The sequence below is a fragment of the Polyergus mexicanus genome, unplaced genomic scaffold, assembly GCF_030449975.1.
Source record: "Polyergus mexicanus isolate NDT 795.1 unplaced genomic scaffold, iyPolMexi1.0 SCAF_12, whole genome shotgun sequence".
NCBI classification, from domain to species: domain Eukaryota; kingdom Metazoa; phylum Arthropoda; class Insecta; order Hymenoptera; family Formicidae; genus Polyergus; species Polyergus mexicanus.
The window spans coordinates 80,010-101,410 of NW_027223332.1; the positions used below are offsets into that span (position 1 = coordinate 80,010).

At 26.6% G+C, this 21,401-nt stretch overlaps 1 protein-coding gene across 2 annotated transcripts; it reads right to left on the reverse strand.

Moving 5' to 3' along the window:
* Nucleotides 1-737: 737 nt before the first annotated feature.
* LOC138938174 (tachykinin-like peptides receptor 86C) lies at nucleotides 738-17,276 on the reverse strand. 2 transcript variants are annotated; one of them, XM_070304970.1, is made up of 8 exons: nucleotides 16,659-17,276; nucleotides 15,023-15,236; nucleotides 10,349-10,483; nucleotides 7,706-7,786; nucleotides 4,246-4,396; nucleotides 3,215-3,411; nucleotides 1,694-1,821; nucleotides 738-913 (listed from the first exon to the last, which is right to left on the reverse strand). In XM_070304970.1, exons 1-8 carry the CDS (start codon nucleotides 16,963-16,965, stop codon nucleotides 786-788), a joined length of 1,341 nt encoding a protein of 446 aa, XP_070161071.1. In that variant the 5' UTR covers nucleotides 16,966-17,276; the 3' UTR covers nucleotides 738-785. The 2 variants fall into 2 exon arrangements, with proteins under 2 accessions (XP_070161071.1, XP_070161072.1); XM_070304971.1 differs by lacking the exon at nucleotides 10,349-10,483.
* Nucleotides 17,277-21,401: the final 4,125 nt, after the last annotated feature.

Below are 21,401 nucleotides of genomic sequence, written 5' to 3' on the forward strand. Positions count from 1 at the left end.
TGTAAGAATTAAAATTCAAGTTCTCATTTTTCGACAATAGGCAATAAATAATTAAATAAAAACAAAATAATTAATAAAAATTAATATAAGATATATTTTTGATGCGCGTCAAGACATTTCGGTGAAAAAAAAAGTCAAAAAACGATTGTTGCACAAAAAAAAAGAAAACTTATATGACACAATATTATGGAATATCGGTACAAATAATAATACAGGGATAATTTCCGTCCAGAACGAGTAAAGTCTCGGGAATGCGCGAGGCGCGATTCCTGAAGAGTGATCTACAGCAAGGATTGTGTCAAAACATGACCGACCGCGATCGTAGCTGAACAATATTGCGAATATAATGTTGCCCGTACAATCTAAAGATATTAAGCTCACAATCAGCTAAATTTAAGTTTTTTACATTATTCCCGATATTGATGCGCGAAAAAAAATTAAGTTAATTTTGCAAATAATGTGTAAGTTATTTCATACGTGAATGATCTTGTGAAAGAAATATTGAAATAATTTCTCATAATTTTTGAAAACTACACACAATTAAAAACATTGTACTTTTATAAAATCGGAGTTATTAATTTTTTCTAAATACGATAATGTAAATATATAGATAAATATTTATTTGTTTTGACAAAGAAGCCGTGCATGTGTATAACTAATATGTGTATATATAATATATATAATAAGGCAAATAAAGCATATGTAAAGCACGAAAATGGTAATATTAGGACATCATCTTTAACGAATACATTGTTTTGTAATGCGATTTTAAACTAATACTTGATTCAAATTATAGCTACGTTTTCTTTAAACTTAAGACTCCCGCTCATTGTTCGAGTATTCTTTTTAAACGTTTGTACTTGGCTCTCTGTCATGCTCTGTCGCCACCTGATGGAAGTCGATTTGAAACGACCTGGAAACAAAGCAAAGTGCAAGCAATAGATCAAATGTTTGCAAAAATTATTTTCTCTTAGCTAAGATCTGGAATATTGTTGAATTTGTGCAATTTTTTTACGCAAAATTTGAAAAAATTGCACATTTTTTGCATAATGCAATAATGCATTGTGTATGGTACATCCGTGAATATATTTACATTATTAAAAATTGGATTTTTTAAGTGTGCTGCCCAAAATTTATTATTTTTTCTGTCTAATACCTAAAGTTAACTTTTTATACATATTACATATAATTTTTCAATAAAAAAATGTTTATATATTTTTTGCAGTACTGGAAAAGAATATTTTCCAATAGAATTTTTTTCTATCTATCAATACAACTAAGCCGCGTCGTAAATTGCTATTATTGCAGATGTTTGAAGTCGGGCATGACAAATTGGTGCACAAATTGGTTCACATTTCTTCTTTATTAAACTATTTTTAGCTTAAAAACATTTAATACTTTCCAAGAATTGTTTATGATTTCTGGTCTCTATTAATATCTTTACAATTAAAAAATATATTTTTTATAATATAAAATTTTGGGGATAAATGTTTTTAAAATAATATCGCTAATATTTTTTTTTGTATACATAATATTATAAAAAATTATGATTGTTTAAAGTAGCGAATAAACTATATCGAATCGCCAAATATATTATGCAAATCGTTAAATGGAGAATATTTGTAAATATAAAACGAAAATAAAATGTTGATCGAATGTTATTTGCAATCAAAGTATAATGATAGGTAATTACCCGAACTGCATGCAAGCATATCGGAGCGTGGAAATCCTGTCAATTCTTGCATTTGATGACGTCGCACATTTGTTCGATCCATCACGCAGCAACATTTGCAGATTACTAGATCAAAGTAAACTCGAAACCTGAAACAATTGTTACGCTCTATGACTCATATGGTTGCGTCTATAAACAATTCAAAGTGCATTTCAACAAAGTGTATTTGGATGCAAAGAACTGTGTGTGTAAGATAATGCGATTTGCGCGCTCATACACATGAATCAAATTTCTAATAAATTGAAGATAGTTATATTCTCACTATATTATAATCAAGCGGATTAGCGCTTTTTGAGTTCAAATCGGATAATAATACTCCTGTATTTATATTATATATCTATTTATAAAAAAAATGAATTTAAAAATTAAAAATATTATGAATAACTAGTTTAATCTGTTAATAAACAGAGCACATTTTATTTCCCTATTTTTTTTTCAAGTTTTAAATAATATTATCAAACACTGTTATTTAGAACTCGAGCGTTTATTATGTAGAATTTAATAGATTGTAAGTAAGAATCGTGATAGCAGCAAAGACCAGAAAATAGTGTAATTAATAAGTATAATTACTGCATTTTATTGAACTTATATAATCATTTATTAATCATCTCTAATGTAGATTAACGTTAACGTAGAAATAATTGTATTTTTATAAAAGATTTTTTACATAGTTTTTTATTACTTTTTTTTAAACGTGATTATTAATAAAGATTATTAAATATATTTTTTTAGAAAAGCAATTAATTTATAATTTATACTTTTATTTCAAAGCAATACTAATTATATTGAAACAGTGGGATTATATAATTTTGTACAGAAATTCTCGATAAAGTTTTAAGATGAGGAATTATATTTTTGATATCATTAATCCTGAGTTTCGTCTTCATCCCTTTAAATTGTCAGAGACTGCTTTATACAATCCCAAGAGATGTCCAATTTTTCAAAATATTATGTTTGATTGGATGTTACTAGGATTTACGTAAAAGTTTCATCTATTACACAAGACTCGAATTCAATCAGTTTAATGCGAACGTAAAGTCTCATCAGGTATATACCTTTATCTTCATCACGTCGTGCTGTTAATCTTATTGTGTCGTATCAATTTATTGCAAACTTATTCTTGGTGATATTAATCTCAAACTTTTTTTTTGATTAATTTATGTTTTTAAAATATAATAAATTTTTTTCTGCACTTTTCAAGCTTGTTTCATTCAACTCTGTTACAGAAATATTATATACATATAACAAAATATTTGTATTTATAATACATAAGTCTTGTTTAATTGTCGATATTATATTCATTTCATTCATTAGTTCTACTGCAAAATAAAGATTAGATGTATTTTAATGTGTTCTATAAAACAAATATAAAATTGAAATACATGTGAAACTGTTTTTTTTATATAAAAAAAGTAACAATTGCATTTCTCTTCTTGTTAAGGTTTATGAACATTTTTTATATTATAAGAAACAATGCAATACCTGTTATTCATCCAATAATATATAATTGGATTGACCATAGAGTTGGACATGGCGAGCCAATAAAAGGCTAAATATACATGTTGTACATAACTGCTCTCTGCGAAACGACGATAATGATACACAAAAATAAAGAACCCCTGGTATGGCAGCCAACATACCGCAAATATTGTCACCACAACGATAAACATTTTTACAACCTGTAACAAAAAAAAAAACAAAAAAAAATATTAAAAGAATCTTTTACATAAATACATTTTATCCTTTATTATTATATATTTTTTTAATTGTGAACATTTTGATGAATTTGAGATTGGTTAAATGTTTTTTTTTTTTTTTTTTTTTTTTTTAAGTAATTCCTTTCTTGTTATATATGTATTGGACAAATTATTACTAAGATCTTAATAAAGTTTGGCAAACATTTTTATTGCTGCATTTTGCCGTTACATTTTTATGATTGATACAAACAATGTTTGCAACAAACGTTTATAGTTGTATCTAATTCCGAAACTTATATCAACAATATCCATTGTAACATGCGCTGTTGGGCAATAGTATTAAGGCGTTTGCAAGTTATTAATTCACAACGTAATTAAAAGTTTCATGTAAAACTCAGAAGTAAATAATTGATTTATGTCATTAAAAATACATATTTTTTTTATATTTAAACAGATAATTGAAACAAACTTTTTTAATTTGCATGTATAAATGAAATTGCTAACCGTTTCGTAACAATAATGCTAGTTTATATATAAAAGCGCATTCAAAAATTTTTGGATACTTGAAAAGTGAAAATTTTCTATTTTGTATTTTATTATGATTATTTTATTGTGATTATTTCTAAAATTTTTTGATACATCTTTGTCTTGTTAAAAAGTTCAGGAAACTATAAGAATACAATGTGCAAGAAAATATTTATTTTTAAACTTTACAACATGACAGTCGACAAATTTTTACATCAATACATTATACTTATTGTTAGATGAATATGAAATATTATTTAAAGAGTAATATGAAAAAAATCAATAACATACCTTACGTTTAGATTTCATCGATTCTTTTTGATAATGTGTAAGTTCGCCGATAGATTTTGAGCCCCATAATTTTCGTCCCATACATGCATAACACACAGCCGTCACCGTCATGGGAACCAGATACGTTACAGTGAGGAATAGGAGATTGTAGCTGTAGAATAAATAATTTATATATAACCATAAAGAACCCACACACTGCTATTATATCAAATTTTATTAAAACCATAACTTGTTTCATAAAATATACGTAACTAACAACACAGATTACTCAAGAAAAATGCAGAGAATCTGTTTTTATTAATTGAGATATACTTAAGTGCAATATAACAATAATATGAAGCAAATTAACAATTTTTAATTCTGGATTAGTATTGTAGTATTGTATATTTAGAATTATGCTAGAAAAAATTTAGGTAGAAAATTTAAGCAGCATAATTAATCATATTATCGTTATAATTCAAAACTTCTGCACAAAAATCAAAACAATTCAATTAGTTTTAATAACTAAATAAATTATTTATTAGATAAAAAAAGAGAGAACGATTTATGAAAGACACAATAGTTATTAATCTTAATTAGAGAAAAAGCTATATGTGAAATCAGATAATAAAAAGTAAAAATTGTTTTGCTGATTTGATTTTAATTTATTATTTGCTAATTCCAGAATATATTATGCAAAATTCATTTTATGATATGCAGATAAACAAAATAATTATGCAAAAAAAAAACAAATATTTTTTATTTAATTCAAATATGTTATATAGATACAACAACATGAATGTTCTTTATTCGTTTCAATATATCGTGGATGAAAAGAGTTTTATTAAAAAAGTTTCTGCTGTTTGTATAATCATTCTCGAAGGTAAAGTTATTTGATGCAATTAATTGAGATTAATATCACTTTAATCATTAGTTTTGTCATTATTTGCTCGAAATATTTTGACAATTGTCTGGCATAGACAGTATAATTTCGATCTTGTCTTTGCTATATATATCTACGTACTCTTTTCAAAATTTAAATTTTTTAAAATTAAGTTAATTTAGATTATAAGAAATAAATTTTCTAAAATTAAATTAATTTAGATTATAAGAAATAAAAGCGCATACCAATGAACGAAACAATATATTGATTACTTATTTTATTTCGTCGCGAAGTACGATCGTCGCCACAAACCTGATGCAAAATATTGATTATTTATTATATTTTATCGTGGATAAAAATCATCTCCCAATTTAAAATTCTAAAGAGTTCTAAGGTGGAAATCTTGCGCGGGGATTTTTGCCACTTGCTATAAATAAGCGAGATAATTAGCGCACTCACTCATTTTGTTAGTCAGACATTCGTTTATCACTCATCCATTACTCAATCACTTGTAATTTGTCATTTAACACGGAGTTATTTGTAATTTAATTCAATTCTTTGTAAAATTTAGTAACGATTTATTAAAGGTAATTAAAAATTTAAAATTCAGTGTCGATGCCCGATAAGACTGGCCATTGAGTCCAAACTAAAAGAATTCTAAACAATAAGAGCTTTATTTTCCGATCAAGACCCTTTTCTTTTCTTTATAAAACTTCACGATCTTACAAATGAAATAAATCAACAACATCTCATGGTAAATTAAAACCAATTAAATTTGAAATCAAATATCCCAATTATGAATTAATTAAAAAGAACGATTTTTTATTCGAACGACTCCCGTCGAAAATATTATAAAATCTGTGAATTATTCGGATCAGAGTAAAATAATAATTTTTAAAAAGTACACAAACCAGGTCCGCACCCGAGTAAATTTCTTAAATGATTTGACCCAAAAACCGATCAAACTTTATTAAATCAAAATGTAACATAGCAAATGCTTTCGATTAAAATTTCAATCCCAAAATTTCATTCCAAAGTATACGCAAAAATCATGATCGTTTAATAACTTACATATAAATTACATATAAGAGAAGCATTCTTCTCTCTTTGAGATTACTTAAAACTTGACATAGATAGAAACTGTGCAGAACTTGGATACTAATTTGATACATATATACATACGTATAACCCAGCCACTTCCTTTGTCGAAATGTTTTAAATTATCCTATTATGCGTTAAATCCAGCAGAATTATTATCAAATAAATCTAACTTGAAGACATTTTGTAGATATGTAGGAACAGAGATATTCAGTTTATGCGTAAATTTCAAGTGATGTTCTCGTAAGAGAAGAGTATATTGCACTAACGGTTTTAAGTTCACAAACCATCCAATAAACGAAAATACTTTGAAAATACATATACCTAAAGTTTTATTTATTCTTAGATAATGTATATAAATTATTTTCCTGAATCAAATATAATCAAAATTCACAGAAAGATTCAATTAGAAATTAACATCTTTTTATAAAAAATTTGAGAATAATCATTGTTTTTATAACTTGTAATTAATGATTTTTAAAATTTGGAAACTCGGTAATTAAATCTTTTTAAACCAAATTTTATAAACTTATTAAGAGAAAAGAAGCTATAAGTAATAACGCAAATGATAAAAAATAAATATGTATTCATATATTTGACTGTTACAGATTATAAATTATACATTTCTCTCTCTCTCTCTCTCTCTCTCTCTCTCTCTCTCTCTCTCTCTCTGTGTATTTTTTTAGTCTAAATTCATATTCAGAAAAAAATCTAAATTTTTGTATTATCAAATATTGCATGGATAAAATTTGTATTTCATGTTTACTTTTTCAAAGTAATATGTTCAAAGTAATAAATATAAATAATAGTAATAAATAAAAGTAATATGTTCAAAGTAATAAATTTATACTTGAAGACAAATTTTATTCTATTAAACATTTATATCATTGGATTTCTTTTATAACAATCTTTCTTTTATAATTTATATTGTTTTCAATTCTCCTACATTAGATAGTTATTAAACTATAAAGTATAATTCTATTAAATTTTGAAGTTGAGAGGAACTAATTGTAGAATAATGTTAAATTCTTTTATTAATATACTTGTTTATAACAATTAACAATACTTTGTATTTTTAATATTTTTTTCCGAATAAAAATGAGTTATAGTAAGCAGTAAAGTTTAGTGATTAATAACGCAATATTCTCCAATTGATGCGGACAATGGATCAAATGCAACCTCTCCGTAATTAAGTCGTACTACTATTATCATTCCCCAGCGATATGTTGATAGCAGACATACACCAATCTTTCTACCTTCTTAAGGTAATCGTTGGTTCAATCTCTTTTGCATTTGTAATGGATCGCGCTTGCGGAGTTTACAGAAATTTCTTTCTGCACGCGATTTTATGCGTACGCTTTTCCTATCAAAGAACGTCTAATAATTTCAATTTCTCTCATATATATATATACGCAGCATGTATATCTCAAAGTTTATTACACCGAGATTTGTAATAGGTTCAATGTAAAGAAAATCAATAGAAAAAAACTTATTACTTACCAATATTCTGTCTTACTACGTAAATAATCTCCATCAGGCCATAAGAGATAACACGAAATTCTGATTGTTCCATGAGAATATCTGCAATTGCTATACATTAGTTTCCTTAAACAAATTGAAATAGATATGATTATTGATTGCCGTAATAAGTATATTATCCGGAATCATAAAGAGAAAGAACTCGTTAAATATTTCTACTCTATTATTAAAGTGCATATGCTTTTCGCTTTCGAATATCAATCAATAGGTGAAATCAAGGGTTGAAAGTTTTTTATGTTTCTTTATGCAGAATCGTATTGAAGTCGAGAAGAAGGTTTAACGAGATGGATATAAAACACGAAACAGTGTGAAAGCTATTGGAATGGAGCATTTGCAATGCGACCGTGTAAAGTAGATTTTGGAATTGCTAAAGAATATTTATTAATATTTATTAAATCTTATTTACTACAAAAAAATTCAATAAAATTTAACGATAATAAAGATATCAAGTTTGCTCGCGTATGCGTATTATTGAATTTCCATGAAACACACTAACATTCTAAAACATCACTGCTTGTTTTACACTAAATATAACAATTTGCATGTCTTGATATTTAGCATAATTTGCAATATAATGCGTGCAATTCATTTTCCATTACACAAAGCTGTTCTTAACTCGTTAAAATTCATGAAAGGTTATTTATTAGAAAAGAAAAACATAGCTGACTCTAAAAATGTGCAAACGGCTTTAGAAACATGCGGTCAGCTTTAAAATATAGGATCAGCTTTGGGATTCACATTGAAGCAAATGTAATATATGGTATGTGGCAGTGTGCTTAGGATAAGAAGATTCTTAGAATTAGTTTATTTTGGTTACATATTTTTTCTATTTAAAAATTATATTCTTATGGAAAAACAACATTTTAAAAATTTTTTCTGAAATTTTTTGTATTTTAGAAACTACAACTTTTGTTATTTTTTAATTATAAATAATATACTGTTTAAATTAAAGTAATTAGTAAATAGCAAATATATAAAGGAAAATTATAAGCAAAGAGAAAAATTTAAGGCGAGAAAATAATTGGCTTTTTTATTTACTGAGAGTGATAGAAAACTTGAAACATTTTCTGAGAAATATTTAACGAGTTACACAAGCGGACTATGCATTGAACCAATATACATATAGTCTGCGAATTATTTTAAAATATTTAACGTTAAAATTAAAAAATATTAAGATGTCAAATAATTTTATGTTATCATTATTAAAAATCTCTATCTTTAAATTTTAAATTCATTTACTTTTAATTAACATTATTTTTATTTGGATAATATTTAACTTATTAGTTTATTTTACACATTTTTTTAAATAAAATATAACATGCTTTTATTCTTTTTTATTTTATCATATCTTTATATACTAATAACTTACAACGATAATGATCTATCTTAAACACTTAATGTAAAACGTACAAATATATAAAATAGTGTACAATGCACAAATTTACATATGAAATGGCTTATAAAAATATCAATACGCAGATAACATTACCTAGCAAAATACGTACAAGCCACGGACTAAGCTCTATAATTGATCGTGAGTCGATACATGGAGAAAAGAACTACAGAAGCCAAAGCCACGTTTCGACAATAACGTATTTAAAAGTATTTTTATGTCGTTTTTATAAAATAAAAAATATTTTTAATAAAGCACATTTTCTTGAATATTTCTTTACCGATTTCTAATATAAAAACTCAAATATTACTTTGAAATTGTATATAATTAAATCATAAATAGAAGAACAGATTATGAGCTCTGTTTACACAAATTTATTTAAAGAAAAATGTATATTAATAACGAAACGAAATAAAAAGTTTGATATGACCTATCATGCAAAGAATCAGATTTTGCAGATAACGTAATAAAATAATTTTATGGTTTAATACGAAATACATTTTTCTTTATTTCCTTATAGCGTTCAAGAAAGTTTGTATTTTTTGTTTATAAGAAAATTTATGAATGTTAAAATTTAGTCTCAAAAATTTAACTATAGATAATTTTTCATAGATGTATTTGCTCGAAGTACAAAATAAAAAATATAAAATATAAAAGATATACAATATATATATATATATATATATATATATATATATATATATATATATATATATATACATATATACCAAAAAGTTTAAAATAAAATATTACTTTACATATATTCTCTATCTTCTTTTTTCAAAATTACTCTGTAAATGATTTGGCAACTTTATAGTATGTAATGTATCCTTGTAGACGTGACTGGAATTTCACATTTGCAACATGATGTATTTATTATCACTGAACGCATTTGAAACTGTTAAATACATCTTCAAAGAATATATATTCCATTGATATTATCTGTTATATTTATATACATATAAGGAATGACATGTAAAATGAAAAAAACACAAACACACAGAATTAAAATATATTAGTTAAATAATATCACTATCGTAAAATATGAAAAACATTACATTCTATTACACTTTATACCATCTAAATTCTCAATCTAGAAAAATAAGAATGTATATCATTATAAAAGAGAGAGATAATAAAAAATGCATTACAACTGCATGCTCCGATGTTACTGTAAATAACAGCAAATGGCTTTTGATAATTACACTTGCCTGCGAGATGTCGTAGTGGAATATAAAAGACACGGAATCGCTAATGCAGATGAAATGCTCCAGATTAAAATTAAAGTAATCACCGTTCTCTTGCGAGACATATAATGTTTCAGAGGGTGCATAATGGCCATGTATCTATAACAAACGGCATAACATAGCTATTTAATATTCTCCAGATTCCAACGAATTACTGAGATTTATGGCAATTAATCTGTTGTCATCTCTCACTTGACAAGATTTTCCTATCTTAGAGTTTTGTTGCATAAGAACTGTAAATCTTTTTATTTAGTACTATCAAATATTATTTTTAAAAAATATGGAATATATTATTTTATTTTAAGGTGATATGTAAAAAAGATATTTTTAAATATTAATTATGTAATATTTTTTTGTTATTTTACAAGTACTAAAACAATATAATGGCGCTACGCGTGCGCCGTTTATTTTGTATGTGTGTGTGTGTGTGTGTGTGTGTGTGTGTTAAAATTAAAAAATTTTTTTTTGATATGCATTGCATCTATTGCAAAAATAAATTAAAGTCTAAATTATAAAAAGGAAGATTATAAAAAACATTTTTTTCCAATTTGTAAATTTTATCTGATTTATTAAATATAGAACGTTTTTAATTTTATCAATATTATATTATTTTATAATTAATTACGTGTAATGGTAATTTATTTTTATAAAGCGCGCCAATCTTATCCTAATTTCTTACAACTCATCCATATCGTAGAAATTGTTTGTAGACATTGTTTCTAAACTTTATTTTAACTGATATATTACAAAACATTCTAATATATTATTTACTGAGAACAAGTCGAAAAGGAATCGTCTATCTGAATAATTAAAGGAATTTTTTGCGAATAATTTATTCGCACCTGTTATTTGCGCTTGACTTTCATTATAGCTGTCTTCTTGTTTGTCTTCTTGTTTTTATATTACTTATTAAAGCTTCCCATTTTGTTTTTATATATTTTTATTTCATCAGCACAAAAATGCATTTCCACTCTGACCTTCATCTTTTAATCGCGTAGAAATGCAGCCGTCACTTCATCATTGTACGCCGGAACAATAAGCGACGTGGACAAAATGGCTGCATTGTTTTCCACGCGATTTTTTCGGATATACGCATAGCGAACTACCATTGCGAGTTATTTTGGAAGCGTCGTCGAAATCATAACATTCGACATTAGGCGCCACGAAAACATAGTATTTTATACGCGCGGTAAGAATTAGCAGTCTAAAACAAATTAGTTTAGTTGACAATTCTATATAATATTTTTAATTAATATTATTCTATGATAAAATAACATGCGAAAAAGTTAATTTCTATAATTTTTATTTTTAATTATATAATTGAATTACTTTAGTATTATTTTTGAGTTACATTACAAGAAGAAATGCTGATGCGTCTACCACAAGAGAATAGAGAGTAAGAAGTCAAATAATATTAATTAAGAATTAAGAAATTTTCTATTGTTTGTCACTTTATTGTTTCACGGTAATTAAGTTATATATAATTTTTCTTACATTAAAAGTCATAGTTAACTTTGTCATATTTCTTATATTTAGTTACTATACAAGTCAACTAAACATAACGAAAGATATGCAAGTGTGACACAGTACGAAATTATAAAAGTTACAGAATAGTATCTAATAAATTTTCAATGGATACTCAATCTAATTTTCGGTAGCATGAAACATTTCGACATGCACAAACCGTAACACGTGAGAAGCAAAGCTATGCAGAACTTTGAATTTCGATTTTCCTTTCACTATCAGCATACGAAAGGTATCGTAACACAGAAATGCATTGGGTCTTTGATGCTTCGAGATGTTTAAAATAATTTATTTGTATTCAACTGCGCCCCCCCCCCCTTTCCCCCTGATTATATCGTAGAAGATATTTCTAAAACGGTAAATCCTTTAATATTCAATACGTATTACGGACAAAAGTGTTTTGTATTACAAATAAATTTCATTATGGTATATTATACTATTACTAAAATTAACTACATATATTTTCATATTGAAAAGTATTGATATTTTGCGAATAAGACATAATTTAAAATGTAATAAAATATAAAATATCGTAATATCTTATCGCGGAGACGAATTACTAGCTGTTGACGTTGATTGATCATTAAATCGATTTTATTTTCAATGAACCGTTATTAATTGATTGATCGTTGATGGAAAATTTGTTAACAAAAATTTTTGAAATACAGATGAACTTGTTTATTATAATTATGGATTTGGATTTATTTTCTTTTACGTCATTCTGATATAATACTTATATATAGATCCATATATTGGCATAAAGTTCATTATTTTTTCTACTTGATCAAACATTTATTTTAATATTTCATCTCTTTACTAATGTAAAAAAAAATATTGCTTAGCTTATCTGATTTTAATTGAGTAACTAATATCAAGTTTGTTTCATATTACTAAAGTTTATTTTATTTCAATCAAAGCAATGTTAAAGCCAATAAAACAAACTGTCGGCTGAATTTATTAATCTGCATGTCAGAAAAAGATAATTTAAGTCATCATCCTATCTTTTTAAGTGCCGGCTCTATCGTGTTTTAAGTGATATTTTTTAATACTAAAATACATATTTAACAAATATATACATATATAAGACTATATACATAATATATACATATATAAGAATAAGTTAAAAACCAAATTGAACTCACAACAATTTCTTATTTAAGTAAATGCAAATGTAGTGTGTACACACTTTCTAATATTTCCATTTTTTTTATTTGGACTATTATTTACTATAATAACAGTTAACTTACGCCAATTCTGATCCTCTTAATCAATTAGCGTTCATTATACCCATTCCCTTACCCATTTCTATTCCTGAAAGTTCTGCGCAACTTCTGCTTCAATTTCCACAGCGCGCAATTTATCATTAAATAATTTAACTGTGGAACTTTTCTTTTCGCGTCGTTTTATCAGTTAAATAATTAAACAACTATAGATTACACTGAAATTGAACATGTATGCAATCATTTTCTCTATTAATCGACAAAAGTTTTATTACAAGCTATAATAATTGGTTTTCTGTTTACATTGGAATTAAACATTTATATTATTAATTCAAATTTTTTTATCATTTATAAAATATTAAATAAATTATAATCATTAAAATTCATACATATAACATTATAATTTGTATAAAGTATTGTCTTTTAGTTTTATATTTTATACTAACAAACAAAAATCACTGTAGCATGTTTTTCAATAGTATAGAAAAAAAGAAAAAAGAGAAAAATTATCTTTTGTATATTTGTAATGTTTTTCTTATTTTCATTGCAAATGAATACTATTATATTGAACTGGTAAAACATTTTTATTAATAAGAATTTCCCTGAGATGTTAATTAATTCAATTAACCTGAGAGTAAACGCTATCCATCGTACACCACAGATGTTGATTAATAATGCTAAGTATCGTTATCTAGATATGCATCAACATCGTGTAACCAGAAATGTACATTTGTAACTTAACTGAATATGTAATACATGCAATTCTCAAAAGTCTCGTAATTGAGACTGTTATACACGCATGTGTATTCATAATTAAACTATACTAACTGCAAAAATTTTTTATAATTAGTAATCTGTGTGTGTAAAATACATTAAATAATTTTTTACATATATTGTTTGTATACTTTAATCATCTCTATAATTTAAAGAAAAGCTTATTTAAAATAAGGTTTTTTTATATAACTATGAGACATTTTTATTTTGCATTATTTTATACTTTATAAATTTACTTGCAATATACAAATAAAATATTATAATAAATATTATAAATTTAAAAAAAAAATTGAGATATTCCTATCGCGATTTGAGCATTTCCTTCATGGTTAACAGCGATTTCAACGCAATAGTAGCTTTTCTATCACATGTCACTATTAAAAAGGATCTATGGAAGCCAATGTTTATATGTCTCCATTTTCTCGACGTATTTTACGATTAAGCATAAAGCCGCATATGTCGACGGAAACACTGTTGTTTTATCTCATACAAAAGAAATCAATGAAGAAAAGAAAAATTAAGCCCCACGATCGTAACGTGTGAGAAAACAAGCTCTCTATAAATTTTGAGAGAATAGGGAAATAATTTAAGACTAAAGTAAATATATAGGTACACCTGTACACATATTTTCGTACATGTAAATCATTAATTGCGTTCTATAGATTAGACAACTGTGACAAACAATATTATTATATAAGAAAAAATAGATCACACACACACACACATAATCGTAAAAAATTGTGTCCAATCTGGACTTTGTAAATCAAGCGACGCGGTAGCATCGCGATGCCAAGTATATAAAAAATATAAATAAATCTTACATTCCTATGACTAATCATTAATTGAATAGTTTTTTGCGATAATCTTTAAAGTAAATATTTTTTAAATATAATTACAAAAATGACATCAAATAGAATCTCAAATAAAGTAAGTTATTTGTTCTTGGAAATAAAGGAATTAAAACGAATAAATAAAGTTTCCGTAAATTAAGGCTTTTTATATGAAAATGTATTAATATTCTCAGATATTATCCATATCTGATGACATTAGATTCCGTATCGGAAATAATATGATATGGGAAGAGACATATGTATGAAAAGATTTCCTGATAAAAATTTACCTGTCAAATGAAATTACGACGAGGGTAAAAACACTGGAACTGACAGTCACGTGTGCTACGAAGTTGTTGATAGTGCAATATACCACTCCGAAGGGCCAATTAGAGTTGAGGAGGAAGATAAAGTTGAAGGCGCAGTTGAGCAATGACATCATAAGATCCGCCACGGAAAGATTCACCAAGAAGTAATTAGTGACGGTACGCATTCGCTGATGGGCTGCAATAAGAAGTAAAAAAAAAGATATATCTATAAATAAAATTTTTTTATCATACTATATCCGCGAATGTATGAAAGCGCTTTAACACTTTTCCACTTTTAACTTTTTTATTTTTATTTTCTCCTTGCAAATTACGAATTTTCCATAAAAGTATTACCATGATCTTTCCGCGCTCGTTTTACGTAGCGTGCCTTCGGCCGATATTAAAATTCTGAATATCTTTGCCGCAAGAAAACCATTCGCTTGGATGTTTTAAAAAATAATATATTTATAGTTGATATCTTTGTTATTTTGCTTGCAGGACTTATAATGCTATGATGACAATTTAATAAAAGAATAGCAGATAAATATTGGGAGCAAATTAAATTATTTTATTATAAAAAAATTAAAGATGTCTTTCGTTAGCAAGATACACTACGGCAAATATTTCTGCTTAATTGTCAAAAGAATGTCAAGTATCACGTTTCTTTTATCTTATTTAATATAAAATGTGTAGTGTAATATGATTGTGTTACTATACACATAATAATATATCACGTGCTAGATTTCGAATGTTACGTTGCATCTCGTTCGCTTAAAATTTAGAATATGAGTAGTTATTTTGAAACTCAAAGAAAATTGTTATTGTTTTGTACTTATCGTATTTACGCATCGGCAATACCTTGGTATATATATATATATATATATATATATATATATTAGTAAATAACATATAAAGGTATCTACAGTACATAGTATATCTATCAAGAAAAGACTAGATGAAATGCTTGACACTAGTTTTTTAGGAATAATTAATATCTTTTCCGAAAGAGCTAATAAGCTAAAAATTTTGTCTTAAGTTTAAAAAGTTAAGAAAACATATATTTTTCATTAAAAAAATACTGTAATGTACATTAAAAAAAATGAGATACAAAATTTACAGAATGTTTCTGCAATACTAAAAATATATATTTATACTATATATTTTATAAAAAATATTGTTTATCAAAAATAAATAAATTGAAATTAATTATATAGAGAAATGTATATAATTATATATATAATTTATCACATTGTGCGTGCGTACGTGCGCGTGTGCGTGCGTAGGTGTGTGTGTGTGTGTGTACCCACAATCTTATATAAGATTTATATATAGCCATCAAAGTGCTTTCTTTATGTGAATAGAGTGATGTATTTAACGTACGTAAAAATTTATTCCGTTTTTCGCTCTATTTATTTTTATCGAATGTCTATTTCATATATCGAGAAAAAACTGTTTTCAACGTAGAATAAATACAATATTTAGTTTGGTTATATTGAATATTTCACGATATTCTCTATATGTATGATAATACAAAATGTTATGAGAGAGAGAAAATGTTAATATTAATTTTAAGAAATAATTTAAACCGTTATCACGTTTGCGCAATTTATTTTCTTACCAAGTACGATCCACATTACGATGATATTGCCACTGGTTGCAACCAACAGTATTACTGCGAATATCAGCGACCAGAAGAGCTTCTGCCACCATGGTAGATCAAATGGCCGTTCTTGATTGATGAGAATACAATCCAAAAACGCCTCTCGAAGAATGTTAGGTCGAGTTGATCTGTTCAATGCTTCCTCGAAAAAATAATGGAACTCGCTACGATTAACTTTTAAAAGCAAAGTAATATTAAGTTCCAGGATCCATTCACTGCAATTGTATACACGTTCCAGAGTCATGTTATTCATATTTGTCGTCATTGATGATTATTATGTGAATAGTGTGTCTTGAAGAATTTTATTATATCACTCTGTTGGAACTTCTTTCGAATAGCATCGAATTGATTTTATCAATTATTACCGACGTTACGTGCAATGAACTGGTATGTGTTTGATCTTTGACCATCATTACAGTGGTTTAACATCATTTGTTATCAGGGAAACATGCACGGCTTTATACGACTAAATATTTACGATACTTAATGCTATTGACATTAATAGTTTTGCAATATATAAAGTTCGTTAAAATTACCAAGCATATATTTTATTCACATCATTTCTCTCGATTTATCTTTTACTATCAAATATTCTTTTAAACTTATTATCCCCGCCTAGGAATATAATAATGTCTTCAAAAACGGAATAAACGCTGTACGTAATAATCATATTTTATATCGCTTTATTTCAGAGAAACTTCGGATAACTAGCTTATGAAGCCAACTGTTGAAAATATGAAAATCTATTTCATATAAATCGAAGCTGACAGATTGTTTTAACTGTGCATAAATTTTACAATTGTGTCAATAAAAATGTAAAATTGTTTAAGAATTTTTTTATCCAGATAAAAATTTCACACTTTTTTCACTCTTTTTTAATTTCACCGATTTAATTATACCGGATCAATTATTATATTATTTATATAATGTAGTGTTTTATTCCATATTTTATAGATATTTGACATTTATTGTTAAATTTTTAGATAAATACAACATCAGTGTTAAACTTTGAAACACTCTTCACAAAACATGTATTATATGGTTACGGACTCTACAACTTCTCCGTAAGATTTTTAAAAAAAAATTAAACTGTCTTCACATTTATTGTACATTTTAACGCAGTATTATTAACCGTTGCATTTCTCTCTCTCTCTCTCTCTCTCTCTCTCTCTCTCTCTCTCTCTCTCTCTCTGTCTCTCTTTGTAATCGATCGATAGAATCCGTAAATTATTGACGATATAATTGTTTCAAAGCTGTTGTCACTGATGATAATAAACAACGAAATTCATCATGTTGCATTCGAGTTTTTGATGATACATATCCGTACGTTTGTCGAATATTAATCGTTTTTTGTTGATCAATCCCCATCATTTGTTGGCTCGCGATTTATTAGTCAAGCTATCAACTATCATAATACCATCGATATTATTGTTAGAAGATCGTCGAAAATATTTGCGTGCGGGTGCGTGGATGTCACGATCTACATCGCTCCTCAAATAAATCAAATTTAAAAAAAAATCAGAAAGACACAACCGGTGAAGGTACCGTACCGAAGAACCCAATCGGCGAAACTGAATGCCTCAAAAGCGTGTTCATTCAGAGATGCGTGCGCATCATGCGCACCCTCGCACCCCTTTCCTTCGTCACCTACCCGGTCGAGACTTTCTACTTAGACACAAGTGTCAACTGATGGGAAGATTCGCGAGTATCTGTGTCGATTCGAGTCAGATATTAGCACGTTTGTCGATTTATGATAGCTGTTCTTCAGGATAAAAGCTGAGAGATTCACGCCACATGCAGTGAGATATTTTTCAGACTCAACAAATGTTTTGCATGCAGAAATGCATCAAAAGAAATCTAAGATCTTCTATAAGATTTAATGTAAATTCTGATCTCGAATTGTTAAAAGCTACTACGTTTTATTGTTATTTAAATTATTTTTTAATTTGTTTTATATTATTTTTTTCATATAAAAGCTATATTCTAAATTTTTTATTTTAAAAAATTACTCACAATTAAGCGCGCGCGCGCGCTATAAAAATGTTTTATAATATATATATATATATATATATATATATATTCAATAATATTTTATGTTTTACAAAGAGAATTATACATTTATAAATATGCATATTATTGTGTAATTTTGCATTCACATATACACGCGAGCATACGTGCGTGTGTGTGTGTAAATATACATGTATACATACATGTATAAACATACATACATACGCACTAATTTTCTCTTTGGTTTTAAGAAATTATATGTAAATCTATCACACATATGTAAATTATACATCGATTTATATATTACAATATTACATCGAGAGAGAGAAAGAGTTTTTATTAATATAAAATCTTTTTAATACGCAAAAATTGATAAACTTAAGTATGTGATCCCATCCAAAAATAAAATAATGTTACGCGTAAAATATTTTTCCGCCCCTATTCCGCCTAAAAAGAATTCGCGTCAAACATCCGTGCGTGTTAAACATTCAAGAAGCCATTTCTAGAAAATACACGAACATTTGTCTTGCCAACAAAGTTTCTTGTTGAAGCATAAATTGAGGTAGTAAAGAATATATTTTCTCGCTTGGATAAAGATAACGAATACATAAGCTATCGTGCAAAAAATGCGTGAAAAAAAGTTGTTGCACAGTAAGTTATATCATTTTGCCAAAAAGCTTGGCTTTTGCTATTTGATACAGTTCATAACAGAATTTTTCACGATCTTTTTATAGAACTATATTTCGTGACGTTGATAGAACTTTATCTCCCGCATTTGTTTCATACAGGAACGATCTTCGCGCTGACAATTTATCGTGGAAAATGTCACTTTACTCATCTGGGTGAATAAAGATGATAGTAATCGCAATCATATTTCATCGAAAACGATCAAATTGTAGAATTATACCTACGCTTGTTATAGCGTATAATAGCAGAACCCGCGTCTCTCTAACTGCGTCATACAAGTTTGCAACGTCAGCTATACGATTATATTCATATTTAACTTATCTCTTAAAGGATAAAGTAATAAAAACCGTTATTGCGAAATAATAAAAACTTATCGCATACTGGTTGCAACTAGCTATAACAACATACTATTACATACTATCCATATTATTATAGTAAATATTTTTTCATACATCTAAAAATTATTAGAAATGCTTTGCAAATAAGCTAATATACTTTTAAGTTTTTTAAATTTATAAACTTATGATATTGTATATATTTAATGATATATTTTTTAATTAATTCAATTATATTTTTAAATATTTTACTGTATAGTATTTTTATAGCTTATTTAAGATAAGCTATTGTGATAAACCTATTATGTAAGAAAAATGCATTTGTATGATAATTCGTATATAATTAAATGTCGTTTATAATTAAAATTCTTGAAAACATGGAAATGATATTCTTTAAAATTCCAATTAACCATAATTGTAAATATTAAAGACAGTATTGTGTTGAGCTTATTGCATTTATATAAAGCTAAAAGTTTGCAGTTTTAGATGAGTAAAAAAAGAGATTCTTGTCGTTTCACAATGTTCATATCCAGACGTTTCAACTCAAATGAAAGTATGAAAACGTATTCTTTTCGCGTACGACTGACTTAAAGTATCTTATCACAAAGATACAAAGATTTTCGACAAACTTTTCTAGATATCTTGAGAAAACTGACTCGCGCGAATAATATTGACTATTTGTTCAAATCTGGAAAAGTAATCAATACTTCTAACAATAAAAGTATTGACAATGAATGGAAATACGCTATCAATCTTTCAAATTAAACGGAAAGATAAATAAATTCAATCGTTTGCTTTCACAGCTTGGGAGACATCATTAAAGTTTTAATCGTTAAATCTCAAGTTACTCTTTTCTTTTCTTTTCTTCTCTTAAAAAGAATTATTACTTAGATGTCGTGCGTTAGAGATTATATCACGTTGTCAATTGATCATAATACTCGAGTCAGAGGTTGTCCATATCCTAGGGCCGAAAATGAAAAGATAGATGTTGTCCGTGATATTTTAAGCCAATAAAATCCGTATATGAAATATTTTCATTAAATTATATATCGTTGTATTTGTTTCAAACAGTCCTACAACTTTTATTGTGTCGAAACATCAATATTGTTTAAAGAAAAAGTATGCATACCTCTCCGTTTGTTAACACAGATAGCTTTTATGAGCAATTATTATGCTCACAATAGAGTTCAGTTTGAACCATTTAAATGGATATATATTTCTTATAATCTGTCTCTTTTAGTTTAAAAGATAAAAGGCTGTGGTCACTTTTGGTGAAACATCCTGTATATATACAGAATGTCCCACCAAATGTACATATATATATATATATATATATATATATATATATATATATATATATATATATATATATTATATGATTTATGTAGATGTAGAGCACCGAAAGAGAACGCGCAGAGCGCAAAGATTGATTGTAAATTTCTGCGATTCTTCTTGTCCATTGTTAAAATCTAATTTTAGGACAACACGGTCTATTGAGAATTTAAAATTAAAATAAAAAGAAAATCGGATTAGTTGCCTTGGCTTTTTTATACTGGAAAATTATTTATTAATAGATATAATAATATACAATATATAATATACATATAATAAATTTCAATATAAAATAAATATTAAAATTTTATTTTTTAATTATTTATATACTGTTAATTAA